At 38.5% G+C, this 19,939-nt stretch overlaps 1 protein-coding gene and 1 long non-coding RNA gene across 3 annotated transcripts in view; one reads left to right on the top strand and one right to left on the bottom strand.

Annotated features, from left to right (window-relative positions):
* The window catches only part of LOC133847626 (uncharacterized), a 67,641-nt gene extending 64,494 nt beyond the window's left edge, over positions 1 to 3,147 (bottom strand). Inside the window, exon 1 of the long non-coding RNA XR_009895181.1 lies at positions 2,729 to 3,147. This is a non-coding gene — a long non-coding RNA (uncharacterized LOC133847626). The remainder of the gene's footprint in view (positions 1 to 2,728) is intronic.
* A 1,868-nt stretch (positions 3,148 to 5,015) lies between these two features.
* On the top strand, positions 5,016 to 19,614 carry LOC133847395 (kinesin-related protein 4). 2 transcript variants are annotated; one of them, XM_062282395.1, is made up of 4 exons: positions 5,016 to 5,113; positions 5,849 to 6,507; positions 12,469 to 12,580; positions 12,643 to 19,614. In XM_062282395.1, exons 2-4 carry the CDS (start codon positions 6,261 to 6,263, stop codon positions 16,817 to 16,819), a joined length of 4,536 nt encoding a protein of 1,511 aa, XP_062138379.1. In that variant the 5' UTR covers positions 5,016 to 5,113; positions 5,849 to 6,260; the 3' UTR covers positions 16,820 to 19,614. The 2 variants fall into 2 exon arrangements, with proteins under 2 accessions (XP_062138379.1, XP_062138380.1); XM_062282396.1 differs by lacking the exon at positions 5,016 to 5,113 and having other exon boundaries at positions 5,614 to 6,507.
* The last annotated feature ends 325 nt before the right edge of the window (positions 19,615 to 19,939 follow it).

Raw genomic sequence — 19,939 nt, 5'->3', positions numbered from 1 at the left:
TGAATATATATTTTCTCAATATATTTCTAACTATTATGGAAATGCAAAAAAATTTGTGTTTAATCGAGCTGGTGATGAATAAAAAATATGACTAAAAGAAAAGTGAACGTAAGCCTAAAAAAAAGAATCCAGAAATAGAGAATTTCAATACGTTACGCATTGGAACCAACAAAAAGAACTAGTTCACACAAAATCACACAAAACTGGATATGGTAAAAGAGAGAATGATAAGAATTTGTGTTTAATCGAACTGGTGATGAATGCAAAGTGTGTAAAAAAATTAAAGAAGTAAAGTGAAGTGAGTAAGAAAGAAAAACGTAAATGAAGAGTTTTGATACCCTACGACTTGAAACCGAAAATATAACTAGTTCACAAAGAAAATATGAAAACTTTGTTATTAATCGAATTGCAGATGAAAGCAAAGTGAGTTGAAAAAAGTGAATGGAGTGGAAGTGAGTAAACCTAAAAAAAAAAGAACACGAAATAGAGAACATTAATACTTTGCAAATTGGAAGCGAAAAATAGAACTAGTTCACATTACCAAGATTGCAGATGATAAAATAAAATGCTAGAAATAGATGATTTGAAAAATTTGATGAAAGAAAAATGTGACTTAAAGACAAGTGAATGAAGTAAGTAAACCTCAAAGAGAGTTAAGAAATATACAATTTAAATATGTTACGAATTGGAACCAAAAAACAAGAACTAGTTCACACAAAACCCTCAAAACAGCAGATGGCAAAAGAAAATGCTACAAATTGAGTGAATGAAGTGAGTAAACCTCAAAAAAAAAATCAAGAAATATATAATTTAAATACGTTACGAACTAGAACCAACAAAATAAAAAGAACTAGTTCACACAAAATCACACAAAACTGCAGATGGTTGAAGAGAATAATAAAAATTTGTAATAAATCGAACTAGGAATGAATAAAGTGAATATAAGAAAAAAAAATGAAGTAAGTGGAAGTGAGTATAGCTTAGAAAACATAAATGAACCGAAAAAATAGAACTAGTTCATACAAAACTGTGGATGACAAAAGCAAATGTGAAAAATGTGTGATTAATCGTGACTAAAGATAAACGAATGAAGTGAGTAAACCTTCAAGAAATAAAGAATTTTAAACATTTTGAATTGGAAACGAAAAATTGAACTAGTTCACATAAGCACATAAGATTGCAGATGACAGAAGAAAATGTGAAAAATGTGTGATTAATGAAGCAAAATGACTAAAAGAAAAGTGAATGAAGTGAGTAAAGTGTTTATTCAGATCGAATGCTTAGGCATTTAAGTGCACTGAGGCAAAAAAACATAAATGAACCGAAAAAATAGAACTAGTTCATACAAAACTGTGGATGACAAAAGCAAATGTGAAAAATGTGTGATTAATCGAACTGCAGATCAATACAAAGTGAGTAAAAGAAAAGATAATGATGTGAGTGGAAGTGAGTAAACCTAAAAAAAAAAAAGAATACTTTGCAAATTTGAGCCGAATAATAGAATTAGTTCACATAAACAGAGAAGACTGCAGATGGTAAAATAAAATGCTAGAAATGTATGATTAACCGAGTTGGTGACGAATTAAAAATGTGAATAAAAGAAGCGAGTAAGCCTCAAGAAATAAAGAACTTTAATTCTTAACAAATTGGAACCAATAAAAAAAGAACTAGTTCACACAAAACCCACAAAACAGCAGATGGTTAAAGAAAATGCTACAAATTTGTGATTAATGAAGCAAAGTGACTAAAAGAAAAGTGAATGAAGTGAGTAAAGTGTTTATTCAGATCGAATGCTTAGGCATTTAAGTGCACTGAGGCAAAGAACTGGTTCATTGGAGATAACACACATTTAGCACAACGTTCACAACGATCGAAGTGAGCACTCAAATGGGACATTAAAATAGCAAAGGCAAAGCCAAAGTGATTAATAGCCATTTTACCGTTTCAAAGTGTGTGTTATCGAGTGCAGCAATAAGTGAATAAGTGAATAGTTTATGAATCAACGAGTGCTATTAATGCGCTCGAGGAAGCGATTAGCAGCAAACGAAAGAGTGAGTGAGTGAGCGGGTGTCGAAGTCAACGTCGAAGTTGTGTGTTTGTTATCGATAACAACAAATTGCAAAAATGCTGCATGCATAAACATGTCAACAAGTTGTATGCAAATGCCTCAGCGAGCAAACACATGTCAAGAAAATCAAAGAAGAGAAGAGTAAAGAGTAGAGAGAAGAGAAGTTAGCGCTCCTTGTGGCTTGTAACACCGGGCGTATGATGAATGTGCATTTAATTGCGCCCTGCCAACGTCTTGGGTCAATGAGAAGAAAGGGCGACAGAGAGGTGGAGGGGAGGGGGAGGGGCAGGGGGAAAGGCAAGTTGTAGGCGATCGCTAAATGTTTCCATTTATTCGCATTAAAGATTAAATTCTATAAACAAGTGCAAAAGGCATTGCGAACACGACAGCAAAATAGATAATAAATAAATAATAAATAAAGTAAACAACCCGAGCAACAACAACAACAACAACGACAACAACAACAACAACAACTGCTCATTTGCATATCAACATTTCACATTCAATTCGTTTGAAAGCTTTTCTCACTTTAGCGTCAATTTTGTCTTTTTTCCCCATCTTTTTTCCATTTGTTTTGTTGTATATTTTTTTTCTCTTCTTATTTTTTTAATTTTTACTGAAATTCAATGAGTCGCATTTCCAGCCACAACTCGCACTTACCCCAACGGATCCCGCAGCACATGACAGCTAGAGATGACACCGTGAGCAGCCAAACACAACACACGCGACGCGTGACACGAACGCGATATTAATCAGCACGAGTATGAAATGATTTAGTCACGATAGATCGTGTGACACGATCACGAAATTTGACAATGAAATGATCGAGTTACGAGTAAGACACGAAAGCACGAGCACAAAAGCGAACTAAGAGTCACGATAGACGAGTAAAGAACTAAAGCAAATTAAGGGATACGATAGACACGATGAAAACACGTGACACGAACACAAATCGAAGACACGAGGACGAAACGATTATCAATGAATGAAAACGATGAAACGATTAAGTCACAACACAACACACAAGACGCGTGACACGAACATGAAATGAATGAGCACGAATATGAAACGATTGAGTCACGACTAGGCGAACTAGGAAACACGAAAACGAACGTATAAATCACGAATCACGCACGCAGGAGACAAGAAACTTCACAAAACGAAACTGCAAAGAAAAAAGAAATACAGAAAAGTTTTCAATTAGAAACCCATTGTACGTCAAAATACATATTTTTCATAAATTCAAGTGTTTTTGGCATTTAAAGCAGGCAGCAAATGTTGGACTATGAAATACTCTGTAATTTAGTTGTAAGTAAGCAATATATCGAAAAAAAAAATGATTAACTAACGCAAAGATTACAACATACAACCAAAACTCACTTAACGGCCTCAATAAGAATTTAAGTTTTCTGTGCTTTCTTTTTAGACAGTAAATTTTAACTATGAGATACCCTGTAATTTAGCTCTAAGTAAACAATAAAACAAAAAAAATGACTAACTAATGCAAAGATTACAATATACAACTAAAATTCACTTAACGGCCTCAATATGAATTGCAGTTAAGTGAATTGCATCCAATTTGTAATGTTTGATGCACTCTTCCATTAGGCTTTGTATTGTTATGAGTGTGTAATGTGGTTTGAGAAATGATGGTAAAAAAAACAGCGTTGCCACTAAGTGCAGCAGAGTGACCATTAAGTGAGAGTGTTAAAAAAAAAGCACCCAAGCAAATTTTGATTGTTTCTCGAATTTGAAAAAAATTGCACAACACGACATGCGCTTGCATGTCACGACATGCATCCCGACCATCGCTATGGCATCCGATGCGATCAGTTTGCTATCGATTCTGATGCCCACTAATGTATTTATTGGCATTGATTTACTCGTACGCCCTGCCCCAGGGGCCATACTGCTGTATGGCTGCCACAAGTATTTATGGATGGCATTAAGTAAATGCCAGTTGCTAGTAAAATGCAAAATAATATGCAAAACGTAAATTGTAATAAATTATTGTTTAGCACAAAATTAACACGAAATATAACACAACATAGTTTTATCTCGTTTCGCATTATCAATTAACACAAACGCTGTCTGCGTTGTGTTGACAATTTCAAGTGAAAATGTGAAATGTCACACGTTCTTGACGGGCGGGGAAAAACCTAAGAATTATAAATTAAATACATTTTTCACTCAATGAAATTAGTATTTAAGTTGGTGCCTAAAAGTATGCCACACTTTTTGACTCTATAAAAATTTAACGAACGTGGCGCAGTAGCCGAGACATATGTAGTTAGCGCACACTTAGCCGAGACACGCACCCTTAGCTGTTGCTCACTCAACGAAAACTGAACGCGTGTCGCTTTTAACAGTCGAGCTGAGCTGCTGTTAACAGCAAACTGTTATCGATAAAATGGAGCGGCAAACATATCTGTGGACAATATTTATGACACATTTGTCAAGCTTTAATTTCTCATGTTCAAATTTAAAGAAAAAATACAAATTTATATTTGTATTGTATATTCAAATGCTAGCAAATAGTTTGCTTTGACAATCAAGGCAGCAATAAAGTTACTCAAAAAGTTGCGCAAGTCTTAAAAACATAGCCGAGACATAGTTGGCACACACCTAGCCGAGACACACACCCTTAGCTGTTGCTCACTCAGCGCCTTGCATTTAACAGCTGCTGTTAACAGCAATAGTTACACCTGTTATCGATAAAACGATGCGGCAACCATATCCTGCGGACAATATTTGTGACAAAACAGTTTTGTTTTTTTTGTTTTAAGCTTAAGTTTCTCATATCTTATATTTGTCATGGTTAAAAAAAAATGCAATTAATTAACTTTTAAAAAGTATTTTCGATTGCTAACAAAATAGTTTGGCAGCAATAAATGTACTCAAAAAGCTGCGCAAGTCTCAAATAGCTTGCGGTATATTTTGGTATATTGTTTTTACGTTAAATAGGATATTTTCAAAATGGAAGCAGCGGTCACGCTGCTTGGCAACATTCCCACTGAAAAGCCGAAGACGACGGCAGCAGGATCGGTCGGTTTTAAGTTTTGTGAATTAAATTTCTTGAATTAAACACTCACACTCACACACACATTTAAGCTTAGAAGTTAGCCAGCAAATTGGTGCAAATATTAGTTGTTGTTGTTGTTGTGTTGTTTTTTTCCTGACTGCAGCTGACAGTGACAAATTAAAGTGAAGCCAACTTAAAGTGCGAATTTTTAATAAATTGTCTTACTTTTTTTTGGCAATATTTTTGCATTAATTGTTGAATATGCAAATGTGTGTGTGTACCGAGTGATTGTGTGTGTGTGTGTGTGTAAAGTGTGTAGTTGTAGTTGTGCTGCTGTTGGCAACGCCAACGCATAATTAAATTCAAGTGAAAAATCAATACGAGTGTATACCGTTAGGTATAACGATAGTTAGTATTTTTTTGTGCATTGCGCACACAGCTGCGTGCGTGTGTATGTGTATGTGTGTGTGCGTGTATATTTTGTTGAATTTGAAAGAAAAGCATACAAAAAAGCAACAACTCGACAAAAACTCTTTTACCTAGCTTTGTGTGAGTGTGCGTGTGTGTATGTGTGGTATTTGCTGTTGCCAAGCAAACGCATTTGCCTGCCACTCCCCCCCTTCCCACCCACCTGCCATCACTCCTACTCTGCCCACCACATGCAACTCGTGCCAACTCGTTCTTACAGTTATCCATTATCCGCTTCCTTCTTTTGTTGTTGCTGTTTTCCGTCTTGCTTTTTGTGCTCTTCTTTTTAGGTCACAGCCAGCAACAACAACAGCAACGAGAAGAAGAAGAACAGTCGGGATTCGATTTATACGCCTTCATCATCGTCATCATCTCTCTCTGCTCCTCTGTTCTGCTGCTGCATTTGTGCATTTGCTGCTGCCGGTCACACACACTTACACACACACACATAGATGCAGTGTGTATGTATTGGTGGCAGCATGCTCAACACTTACGCAACGCTGGCGACATCTGACGGCGACATTAGTCAACACTAAGCCAGCAACGGAAAAAAGTTTCACACCAACAACAACAACAACAAAAGCAACAGTAGAAGGAGCATAAGAGAAGGACAGAAGAAGTAGTGGAGAGAAAGAAGCGGAACGAAGCGGAGCAGGAAGAGAAGTAGAAAAACAAACAAAAAATAACTAGGCACAAGTTATTATGGCAACCAACACGAGCATCTCGTCGGCGACGCCATCGTTGGCCACAACGCCGGCAACAACGCCCACAGCAATGACAACAGCAGCGACGACAGCCAAGCGACTTGGCTACACATCGCCAGCCGTGTCCTCGTTGTCAGCTGCCTCTGCCTCTGCCTCGGCTGCGTCGGCGTCGGCAGCATCGGCGACCACAGCATCGGTCATCTGCGAGGAGGTCTTCGACGAAGCCTGCCTCCCATCATCCGAGGGTGAGTCGAGTCCCTCTCTCCCTCCCTCTTCCCTCCCGAAGATGTCGCCCTAGATACTATTTTCTGTGTTTCTTATTTTGCAAAACCCAAGTCGAACTTTTAATTACAAAATATAAATTTCATGCTCATTAAAATGCGAAAAAGTCAAAAAAGTTGTACATAATATAAATATCACAGGAAAATGTTTATATGGTCTCTTGTTATGCAAAATGTATAAATTTTTATTATATTTTAACTCACGTAGTTTTAAAAATTAATTAAATATATTTTTGGTTTCTTGTCATCCTATGAATGTATACATTATTTAAGTTGAACTTCTGTAGTGTTATTTGTAATATTTTATGTTGTAGAAATGACAAAATTTAAATTTTTATTAAAAAAATTCCAAGTCTTGTAAAGATCAAAGATAAAAAGCATAAATTATAATTTTTGTTTTTTTTTTATATTTTGTAATACTTATTTTGATCTTTAAACGCAAAAATTATAAAATCATGAAATTTTATTTAATTTTTAATTATATTTGTAATAATTATGTTGTAAATTTAACTGCAAAATTAATAACAAAAAAAAACTATAAAACTTTAATTTTTATTGTAAACTTTCAAATAAGTTTGAAACATAAAAAAATTCAGTTTCTCGCAAAACTTCAAAAAAAGCATAAATAATATTATTTTTTTGATATTCTTGGTAACACTTATTAAGTTATTTAAACGCCAAAATTATAAGCTCATGGAAATATTTTATGTTATAGATTAAAATGAAAAATGAATATAAAAAAAGAACATTGAATATTAAAATTTTCATTGTAAAAACTTCCAAATAAGTACCCAAATATAAAAAAAATCAAGGTCTCGTTAAAGATTGTTAATAGTAATTTTTTTTATACTTATGTTGTTTTCTTTTGTAAAATCATGAAATTTTAATTTGTTTAAAAAAGTTATTTAATTTAATTTTTTGATTCTTCAATAAAAATGTTAATCAATATAATTTCTGCATCTTATTTTTTGTTGGTCAAGCTAAGAGAAAATGATATCGATGTCACGCGGTTGTCACAATCTTAAATCAACGCTCTTAATGTCCTGTTGTCAAACTAAATCCGTCACCTTTTTCAATTTTATGCAGAATGTCATTATTGAAATGCGTCATAAAGTTGCACAAGCTGTCTGTCACCGACAGTTAAAGACTTTTGCCAACAGACAGACAGTCAATCCACGCTATGACGCATGACCCTTTAATGGACGTTTTATGCAAAACTTTGTTGGTGTCATTTTGCAGCTCAAACGATTTCCAATAAGTTATGCAGGCAAAAGTTGCAATTGGTTTCGGTTGAGTGTGTTTAGAGATAGAGTCATCATATTTAAAAAAGCTACAATCGAGTGTGATCGACTGCAGGATACTGATTTTCTGACCAAAATATACCAAATGAATATACCAAAGGCTACATTTGGTATATCGATGTAGTAAATTAATATACCGAAAAACGATTGAAATATACCGAGGAATATATTTGGTATATCGATATAGGAAATCAATATACCAAAAAAATACTCAAATATACCAAATGGCAATATCACATATCGATATAGTACATTATTCATAATATAGTAAATTAATATACTAAAAATAATACTAAAGTGTACCAAAGGCAACATTTGGTATACCTTTATAGTAAATTAATATACCGAAAAAATATTTGGAATATCGACATAGTAGATAAATATATCAAAGACATACTAAATGCTACATTTGGTGTATCGATTTAGTCTATTCAGACATACAACAGAATTTCTTAAATATCTTTTACAATTTTTATATAATGGCAACAAAAATTTCGGGAATCATAGATACCGTAAACTTGATCAGCGCAAACGTCGAAAATATATTTCGTATAATTTCATAGATATAGGAGTTCAGACGGAGCTGACTATATCGTCTCATCTGTTGACGCTGATCAAGAATATATGTATATACTTTATAGGGTCGGAGATGCCTGTTTCTCTGCCTGAGAAACAAAGTTATAATACTCGTTTCTTTAGAGTATAAAAGTGTTTCTGAAAACCCAGGAAACAGAAACCACAATAATTACACAAGAATGTTTCGGAGTCTTTCGATGACGAAATTTGTGAAATGTCATCACCTTTTCCAAGTATGGGACTATCTATCACTCGAAGAGGTCGTAAAAAGGAGAAGCAAAGTAGTTGCTTTGCTTCAGAATGCAATTTGCAACATATTCCGAAGCATTCACTTAAGATTGCATGATATGTCAAACCGCAGTCCTAACCGCAGCCATAAAATCTTCTTTATGCAGCAGACTATCAATCAACTATAATTTCTATCCTTGACCTTTCCTTGATTCGAATGAGATATTTCTTCTTCCGTCTGAGATTTATTCTTCTTCAGCAATTTTCACTGTACGAGGGCTTAATGCGATTAGTTTGTTGACTAGAAATGAAATGCGATTACATGATACTATATGTATATACTTAATTATACACCACCACCGCTGTATATTAATTATGAAGTATGTTATATTGTTTGCTGGTGGTCTGGGGCGTATTTCTCAGTCCTTGGGGTTTGTTATTTAATGCGTTTAACGTTGTCCTTCAAGCGCGTTCGTTTTTAATGGGTCAACCTGCAATGCTTTGTGTAGCCAACAACAACACCAACAACAAAATGGGGGTTGTTGTCTCCCTGCTTTGTGCCTTTGTTTTTGTTTCCCCTTTTCGGTTTAGGGTTTGGTTTCGGTTTTGGGGTTGGAGATGGAGGACACCAACAGCTGTTCCGGGGCTGGAACTTTATACTATAGAGAGAGTGAGAGAGAGAGGGAGAACAACGGAACTACTCGAGCTTGTGGAACATTCGGTGACTGTTGTTGACATGCCTTTTGGCTTTCATTGTTACCACAGTTGGAATATTGCAAGTTGTCAAGACCTGACTGGACCTGCGCCTAACCAAAATTGTCTCGTCTCAAACGTGAGTGTGCCTGAATGTGCCCTTAAAATAACAAATAACACCCCGTTGAGAAGTGCGTGGAACTACAACGTAATTCAAAGACTTTCAACTAATGCGAAATGATAATTAAATACCCTATAATACCGAACACTAAGAATGGCTTTAATAAAACTAATAAAAAAAAAGCTACAGTCGAGAAAGCATAACAGTGCGGTGTTAATTTGAAAATACCGCGAAAATACTAAGAATATACCAAAGGCTATATTTGGTATATTGATATAGTACCCGCTAGTCATTTTGAATAAAATGAAAATTGTGCGGTATTATTTTCAAAATATACCAAGTTAATATACCGAAAATATACCAAATAATATATTTGCATGAAAATTATACCATAGAGTGTACAATATATTACATTGTCAGTCAAAACAATTAACACCAAAATATACGAAACGCTATCATTATCATTGATATAGTACTTCATGCAAAATATACCAGATTGTCAGTGAAAGCAACTAAGACCCGTAGCAATAGACATTTTTTTGCCAACAAATTCCACAATTTTTATCCAATTATATATACAATACCAATATTCGAGACTTTAGCTTCAAAATTACGCAAAATTTACATAACTTTAAAATACTTTCATTCCAAAATATCAATCGTAAAAATTACTACGACACAACAAAGTTGTACAGGGTATTGAAAAGTTGATTCAATATACGTTTTTAAATTTAGTGGTTGGATTGCAAATTTAAATGAATATGAATACAAAATATGAAATACACAAAGAAAAAAAAAATGATTTTACGATATCAAACTTGTTGATAATCTTAATGATTAATAGGAATTACTTAACTGTTTCTATAAAATTCTAAGCCAATGCTGATTATTCTCAGGTTTAAGTTTAGAATATTATTTTGTGAAATGAAACATTTCAATCAAGTGAATTTGGTTTCTTAATAAAACCGAAATGAAAGAGGTTTTCTTTTCCGAAATGCAACCTGATAATTCTAATCGATATGTTTACAGAGTATTGATCAATTGAGAGCTCTGTTACATAGTTGACATGCGGTTGTGCATACCCAACTAATTAACAGGCAAATATAAGCAAATGTTTTCGTGTAGTGCTTTTGCTCATTACCTCGATTCGTTGTGTTTATAAAGTATTCATCGATTGAATACTCTGTTACATAGTTGACATGCGGTGTACATACCCAGTGTGTGACTAATTAACAGGGTATTTAGCAAGTTTTTGTGGTGCTTTTGCTCGTTGCCAGTGGAAACGCATAAACTGACCGCTGGCTCAAGTCTGCTCTTGTTGTGTGGCGTCGACTGTAGTGTCAAGTCGTTGGCGCCGTTCAGTGGTTGCAGTGGGTCAAATAAAGAGACAGACAGAGAGAGAGAGAGCGAGGGAAGAAAGGGAAGGAGTAAGCTGAAATCGATAAGCGTAATGCAAAATGCAGGCGACGTCAACAACGAAGAAGAAGAACAAGAAGAAGACATTCTTAGCCCGGCTTTTGCTTTGCTTTTGCCCACAATTGGATGTGTTTACCCAACCAAATGGAATTTTTAAGCATTTTCAGTTTCAGTCTCAGAGTGCAGCTTAAGCTTCCATTGAGATTTTGTGATTTGCGATGCAAGATTTGAAGCTTTGTTTGTGCCCTCCTCAATTTCAATGAAAGGCGCGACGCTCCATTGAAAGCAAGGAAAATCTCTTTCACTTTTATTCACATTTTTTTTCTCATTTATTTTTGTTGTGTGTGTTTAACAAGGATTTCCTTTCACTGCTGCATTGACGTCAGGCACACGCTTTGACACAGTTTGTAGTGCTTTCATTTGAGTTAATTGCTATTATAAATATTATGTCAGCTAACTGGGCCAGCTCAGTTCAGCACACGAAACAAATAAACCCAAGGCACAGTCTTTAGGAATTTCACAAAGAATTGCAAACAGTGCTCAATACGTGAGGATAGATTAGGGAGATTAAGAGCCAGAGATTTATTCAAAAAACATACCGAAACGGTTTTCAAAATTCAGTATTTTTTTATTAAAATTTTAATAATAGTTTTACAGCAACACATTTTTGTATTAGTTGCCAAATCAAACAAACAACAAAAACCGATTTAAATTAAAGTCAAACTCTTCCTCAAATTGAAATATAATTCTCTCATCGGTTTAACGAAATTCAATTCAAATCATTATAAATAAACTCTTCTAGAAACACTTTACAACAAACTTTATTACAATCAATATCCGTAGCTTTAAATAAAACTCCTTCAAAAATTAACAAAATAACAAGTGAAACTAACCATTAATTTCTCAACTTTAACTTCAATGAAAATATTACATTTATCGCTTATTAAATGACTAGAAGAAAGTGAAATTAACAAACAAAAAACGAGTTTAATTTGTAATTTTTTTGTTTCCAATAAACTTTAAAAATGGAAACGAATAAAGCGCGCATATTTCCAAATAAATTTGTTCCGGCTTGCAAAACAAATGTACCGCAAAAATACTAAAAATATACCATATTTGATTAAAATGCAAAGTGAAATCAACTCCGTTTACATTTAAAGTAAGTTGAGCGCGGTATTAATTTTAATATATACCACCAAAATACTAAAAGTATACCAAAAGCTTTATATATATGACAGAGTGCTAAAAATACCAGATTGTCAGCCAAAGCAACTAATACTACAAATATACCAAATGATATATTTGGTATATTGATATAGTACTACTATAGAGTGCAAAATATACCATAGAGTTCAAAATATACAGCCAAATCAACTAAAACCCCGTAGTTCAAACTTTTCCTGAAAGCACAAAGTAATAATACCCTTCTACAAAAATAAAAAATGAAATCAAGTCAGTTTAATTAATTTTAAGAATTTCCCATCACAATTTTAGCATTTTCAATGAAAATGAAAATGTATATAAACGGAAATACAAAATAGATTTTATTTGTAACACTGCTAAAAGTTGAATTATTTTTCCATATTGCAGAGATCAACGATTATGCGACGCTGATTGGCATTGAGCCCGGCAAGGAGACACATTTGCTATACCTGGCCAAGGAAGGTCTTATGGCCGCCCTGCCGCCCGAGTGGAAGATCTGGTAAGTCCTCCAAACAAAGCCAAAATGCAAAACACAAACTAAGTGAAAGAATTGTCTTCTAGCTACTCGGAGGAGAAGAGCGGACATTACTATCACAATACGCGGACAAAGCAATCGCAGTGGGATCATCCGCTGGACGCCGTCTATCGTGAGCTCGTCGAGCAGACGCGACAAAAGCTCGCCACCGGAGGCAGCGTCGGAGCAGCGACTCCCATCATTGACAACTCGGATGATGTGTCGCAGCTGGACTCGGGAATACGCAGCATGCAGGGCACCGACGAATTGCTCGACGACATGAGTTCACCCCTCAACAATGGCAGCAGTCAGAATCAGCATCAACAGCAGCAGCAGCAACCGCAACAACCACAGCAATTGAAAGCGAGCGGAGCAAATAGTTTTCCCGGTCCGAGCGGATTTAGCGGCGGTGTCAGTCGCTTTTTGGAGTCGCGCAGCAAGAACTTTGGTCCCATCTTTCAGCCGGTGAAGAACACACGCTTCGAGGTGGCCAAAACGAATTCACAAATCAGTCTGGCCATGAAATTCGGCGGACAATCTCCCGCAGCTGCGGGTGGAGAAACACCGGGAGCAGCGGGGGCGGCAACGCAACGTTCAGGCGGAGCATTTCAATTGTCCGGCACCGGGGCCATGTTCCTCAAGTCGCGACGTCACCTCGAACAGCAGCAACAGCCACAAACTGTTGCCCCGACAAGCTCGGCAGCAGCGACAGCAACTCCGCCTCCCATTGAGCTGGGCAGCACACCGGGCGTCAAGGGAATTCTACGCGACTCCAGTTTAACGGATATGCGGCGACGTTTCGATCGCGAACGCGATCGCGATGAGGATGCTGTGATTGTGGTGGGTGCCAGTGGCGGTGGAGAGGATAAGAAGAGCGTGCGGTTCAATCTGGAGGACACGATACGCTTGCGTAGCTCACCCGAGGAGGAGGATAACAACAGTCTGCGCAAACTCAACCAAAGTCCCGAGTTGTCCATCAACTCTGAAGACGAGGGTGGCGATGAATCCGAACGCGATGCTGACAACGATGACGAGGAGGAAGAAGAGGAGGAGGAGGAAGACGATGACGATGACGTCTGGGATGAGGATGTGATTGATCCTGATGCCATGGAGGGCATGTGCAGTCTGAATCCCTTCATCAGTGATGCCAACAAATCCATACGCATCATCAATCTGCCCAAGGCACAAACCATACAGATGCTAAAATCCGCACAGAGCTCCGTTCCCGAACTGGAACCCGTCAAGCTAGGCGAGTCGAGTGGCAGCGGCGGAGGGGTGACGACAACAGCTAGCAGTTACCTCGACAAGCTGAAGGAAAGCGCCGCTGTCAAGCCTTTATATGAGGACACCGACTCGGATTCGAAGGGCAGCTCGGTGCGCAGTTTCATCATCAACAAATCGGAGCAGGAATCGCTGCACTCGTCAACTACGCCCGCGGGCAACAATCCCTTCGATCTCGACGAGCTGGGACGCAAGCACAGTCACGAATTGGAGCAACTTCAACGCAAGTCCGCGCAATCCGCGGCTCAGCTGGCAACCGATAAACTCGGTCTGCGGTCCCTGAAGATGGCCAGCAAGCTGGTGGGACTGCTGAAGCAGAAGGACAGCAACAGCCAGTCGTCTGCAAGCGGCGAGGGAGTGTTGAACGAGGCCGCAGCTCTGCAGCAGCTACAACAGGATATGGAGCACGTTAAGCGCGAGCACGAGACGCGTCTGAAGAGTCTGCGGCACGAGTACGATTTGCGGCTGACCTCACATCAGCATCAGCTCGAGGAGGCCTTCGAGCTGCAGCTAGAGGAATATCGCTCACAGCTCGAACATCAGCTGCAGGCGAAGCGCGCTCAGGTTGTCAGCGAGCACAAGGCACGCATGGCAACGCTGCAGTCGAATCACGCGGAGCTTTTGCACGAACTCGAACGGGATTTGCGCAGCGAACAGGAAATATTGCGACGCGAACATGCCGCAAAGTTGACGCAAATGCGCGACAAGCTCGCCCACGAACTGGAGCTGGAGAAACAACGATTGCGGGACACCGGTGAGGAGCGATTGTACGAGAAGGTGCGCTGCGAGAAGCGGCTGCTTGAGGACAAATACCGTTGCCTCAAGGAGAAGTATGTGCGCCTGAAGACCGACGTCAAGTTGTCGCTGGAGCGACGCAGTCGTCGCCGCGAGGCGCAGGCGTTGCAACAGCACAACAACGCCCATCATCATGGGACACATCACGGCCATCACAACAATCACACCAATACGAATACGACAACGGGTTCCGAGACGGAACGTTCGATCTCGCAGAAACCCTCGATCGGCAACAGCGAGAATCGTTCGCTTAGCTACTCGGAGCAAGCGACCGCCGCCGGTGGCCTAAGTCCCGCAACGACCGGCGGCAGTCAGGGTGCAGCGGCCAAGGTGAAGCCACCGGTGCCCCCGAAGACGCATCTAAGTAAACCTGGGATTGCCAGCAAGTACATTAAGACACTGCAGCTGCAGGACGATACGAACACCTCGTTGAGTCAATCGGACACAACGATCTCCAACAATTACAGCAAGGGACGGTATTTGGCTGCGATGGCGACACCGACGGCGACACCAACGCCCTCGGCATCGGCGGTGGTGTTGAGCGATAATGGGAATTCCGATTCCGAGGCGGTGGCTCTGCAGCAGCAGGAGAACAACAACAACAATAACAATAAATCATTGTCGGTGGTGCAGCCCCGGAAGAAACTGTTTTCGCGCACCAAATCCGCGTCGACCTCACGTCTCAATTCGGACAATTCGAACAACTACGGCAAGCAGCAACCACAGCAACAGCAGCTGGTGGAGCAACGTCCCTGCACACCGGTGGAGAATTTGCGACATCAATTGCAGAAACTCGAGGATCTCGAGGATCAGTTTCCCGAGCATACGCTCGACACCACCTATCATCTCCGTTATCCCTTCACGGACATTTCCAATGAACATGCAGCGGTCGTGGGTTCGGTGGTCGGTTCCGAACTGGAGTTCTTCAAGCATCGCATACACCTGGAACGGGATTCGGTGAGGCGAGCCAAGGAATCGTTGCGCACGCAACGCACCAACTTCCGGGCACGTCAGCGTGAGATTAAGCAACGCCACAAGACAATTGCGTTGGCAGCACCGCGTCACTCGCTCGATCAACTGATACAGGAGGAAAAGGAGCTCACCGAAATGGAGGTGAATTTGCATCGAACACGCGCGTTGCTCGGGGAGAAGGTGATCCGATTGCGACACCTGGAGCAGAGTTTGTTGCGCATCTACGAGAAGGAGAAACCGACGCTAGAGCAAGAGCCCAAGGACGATGCGACCACATTGAGTGATCTCTCGTCGCACTCGAGTTCGGGTTTCAGCAGCACGGACTTTGCCAGCGGTGCCGATTTGCACAAGCGCAAGGAATACTTTCAACAGGAGTCAAACGAATGCATACAAAATCTCGAGATACTGAATGCCGAGATACGTGAAATACTCGACATACTAAGCCAAAAGCAACAGCACCAACACCAGACAGCCTCACATCAGGCATTGTCCACGCTTAACATGGGCATGTCCATGCCCCCGATGATATCCCCGAATGAGCTCAGCTGGTCGCACATGCTGAGCCAACAGCAGCAGCATCAGCAATCATCGTCAGCTGTCGCTGCAATGCCAACGCTTCAGAGCAGCAGCTCGACACACAGTCTCAGCGGTGCCACAACTCAACAAACCCAGGCAGCTGCTGTGGCAGCAGCGGCGGCAGCTGCAGCTGCGGTCCATGCCCCACAATCGATACCCACGCTCGCCGATCGCCTTGAGACGTATCGCCAATTGGCCGCCGGCCGCATGCACAGCTCGATGGGCGGCGCCATTCTGGCGGCCAACACAATTGTCTCCCAGAGTCCTCGGGCTGTGAACTACACCACAAGTCTGGTGGAACGGACCCGGGATTTACGCAACTGGTTGCGTCAGGCGAAGACCGAGCATGAGCTCCTCACCGGCATGGGGATGCAGCATGGCCTGGCGATGCACTCGGCCAGCGGTGCGGGTGGCATCAGTGGCATTGGTGCCGCAATCGGTGGCAACTCCTCCGGAGGCTCTTCGGCTAGCGGTGGAGGCGGTGGCGGAGGCGGTGCCACCGCTTCGGTTGTTGTCCCAGCTGCGGGAACAGCAACAGGTACAGGAACAACAGCCGGAGCAGCGGTTGCAACTGCGGCAGCCGCACAAACTAATTTGTAAGAGAAACATATTCCCCCTTATCATTATATACGTTACGTTTCTATTTCTAGTCAAGACTATGTTAGGACTTTTAGTTGTTAATTGCTGTGTATATATGAAACGCCTTTTTGCCTCTTTGCCTTTTGGTTGCAAACACAAGATTTAACTTAAATAACCTGAGCTACTTTGGGAGTTATAAACTTGTTTTTCCCCCCTCACTCCCAGCAAATAATAATTTACTCGTTATAAATTAAAAGAAAACTCTCGTATTGAATAATTTAACTAAGTAAATTAACTCAAAGTTAATCTGACTGTCATAGTTAATTAACAAAAAAGAAAAGAAAAAACCAAGTGAATGAAAACAATCCACAGGCTACTAAATAATTAACGTAATTATTACATTTTTATTAATTGTTGCAAATGTTTGAAGCGTGCAAATGTTTAGACTACAATTCATAAAGAAATGTTAATTCCGTAAAAGGAACTGACACAAATACCCTTGCTTTCTCACTTTCAAATACATCTAAATATATAAAGTGCATTAACTGTGCCAAGTTTCAGCTGAATCTATTGAGAAGAAGCCAAGTTACATTAGGCTAGTCATCGACATTTTTACATCGAAAACAGAGCATTGAAATTCTCAAACTTCATCAACTGATCTATATGATTACAACATATCCTTATAGCACACCTCATGAGACACAACTCTACCAAATTTCAGTTGATTACCTCTAGTAAAAGTCCAGTTCCCATAGGATAGTTCCGATTAGCTATATTATAGACTGCAAGGGTATATGCCACTCATCAAATAATTACTGATATTATGATTTCTCAATGTGACTCGTAACTACAAAAAAAAAAAGAATGCACAACTAACTATAGTAAGATATATAAGACGCTAATCAAATGTAATTCGTATTATCCGATATCAGAAACGAGAAAACGAAATCAAACACTACAAATACGTAAGAGAAAGCAACATTGTTTTCTTCAGAATCTCCAATCTATAGTTCTATCAACGATATTACACTTAGTAAAATATCTCAAATTTGAGCGAAGCTCGGAAACAAAAAAACCAACTTTACACTTCTCGAAACTATTTTCGATGTCTCTAAAGTGAGTTTTTATCGCCGTGCAACGTTTGAAAAATCTCGATTATATAATAAACGAAAAATAAGCAGAAAAGTTACAGTAATACATAATAATATTATTGAATGTTTAAATGTTTTATCTTATAGATATAAACCAGAGAGCAAGTTTGAATAAAGAACAAAAACAAAAACAGAAAAGAGAGATAGACAGAGAGAACAGAGTGGAAGGGAGATGGCAAATCTCAAGCACAAATATTGCAGGAAATATTATTGTTGAAGGTTGTTTTACTTAGGCATGGATGAAACAAATCAAATATGATATCGATAAAGCAAAATAATACTTATACAATTTAGCTAAACGAAGATACTCTAAACAATTAGACGAGATACACACACATATGTACGTATTCTTCCCTCCCTCCCCCCTTCCACTATTCTCCTACTTAACCAAAACCAAGCTATCGATATATCGAAATTAGCTAATGTTTTTTCGAAATATTTTTATGATAGACCATCCACAGATACAGCAGATAATACTCGATACTTTTTCTACTATTTTCTATGGCATTTCTAGAGTATTACATCTTAGAAACTTGACACTATTTCAGTTCCTGACCATACACACACACACACACATAACATACATCTAGATATCGTAGAAGGTTAAGTCTGAATCTGAATTACCGACAGTTGTGCCCCCCATCATCAGTGAAAGTATCAGAGAGAAACAAACAAACATGATAGCGAGAAAGAAAGAAAGAGAAAAAAGTGTGCCCATATATGCCATATATAAATATATAGATATACGATTGCATACGATTATTATCGATCGATTATCGATTACCGTTTATAATATATATGTACTTATGTATATGTGATGTTGTGATATTTGACTCTAGCGATATAAGGCTTATGTTCCATTGATTTCAGCTTTTACTTCCGTCCTGAGTTTGTTTTCAGTTTCTGTTTGTTTCCCCCAAAATCCCCAATGAAATAAAAAGACGGCGTCAATTGGTTTTCCTAGATACCATACATACAAATATATTCATGTGATAGTTACACGAAAATTGAGAAAAACTTACGACTTTAACTTTAACAACATTGCGAGTTCTGTTTGTTAGATAAGTATTACCCGATATTAATCTATATATAGTATATAGTATGAAATATCGATTATGATTCGAGTGAATTATGTTTGAAATGCACCGCTAAAAATCATACAACAACAATCTATGTATATCAAGTAATACTTATCGTGAATCGATAGCACAATTTACAATTAGTTGCCCACGATTCCCGCCACCCCGGTGAAAATTGTAATACTACTTATAATGGATAATGAGAATATTGAAATTTGAAAAATTGTTGTTTCGGTTTTTTGTCGATAATTGAGTACAAAAAAAGTAAAATGTATTTTGGCCTAAAGCAAAAATCAAATGAGAAATTCTATGAATAATGCATTAAACTATCTGAAATATAAATGTGAACAAATTATTATATTGATTGATTATATATATACACATTATATGTATGTGGTTTGTGCAAACTATCGATAGCTTTTTGCTACATTCTCTCGTAAACACTTTCAACTATCGTTAGTACTATCGATAGTTTGCCTCAATCCCAATATATAGAATACGATATGCGAACAGCCTTATAAAGCAGACGATGCGCGGCCACAGAGAAAGCGAAGTGATCGACACATTAGAAGAGAGAGGGAGAGAGCAACATCTTGGCCAGTGAATGGATCTAATGAATTTTGCTTGAGAAAACAAAAACACACACATACACACAGAAAAAACAAGATAAACGAGATTCCCATAAACCAAATAGAACGAAAAATAAATAAAACAACAATTAATGAAAACAAACTAAATAATTAGCACGAAATTTAACATGAATTAGTAAAGAATGGCAAATAAAGCTAAATAATACAATTATATTCACGTGTCTTTCATTTCTATCTTTAGACTTTTTAGCAAATCAACTTGAATGGGAATTCTTTTCTTCGATATATTGACCAAAAAAAAAAAAAATGTAATAAAATTAA

The sequence above is a fragment of the Drosophila sulfurigaster genome, chromosome X (genome assembly GCF_023558435.1).
Source record: "Drosophila sulfurigaster albostrigata strain 15112-1811.04 chromosome X, ASM2355843v2, whole genome shotgun sequence".
Lineage (NCBI taxonomy): Eukaryota > Metazoa > Arthropoda > Insecta > Diptera > Drosophilidae > Drosophila > Drosophila sulfurigaster.
This window is presented reverse-complemented; position numbering and strand designations above follow the sequence as displayed.

What these genes read in the sequence shown, in the direction of transcription:
- LOC133847395 (XM_062282395.1), top strand. Translation starts at nt 6,261, where the DNA reads ATGGCAACCAACACGAGCATCTCGTCGGCGACGCCATCGTTGGCCACA. An exon ending in CTGCCTCCCATCATCCGAGG is followed by an intron (nt 6,508 to 12,468) that starts GTGAGTCGAGTC and finishes TCCATATTGCAG; the next exon opens with AGATCAACGATTATGCGACG. An exon ending in CCGCCCGAGTGGAAGATCTG is followed by an intron (nt 12,581 to 12,642) that starts GTAAGTCCTCCA and finishes ATTGTCTTCTAG; the next exon opens with CTACTCGGAGGAGAAGAGCG.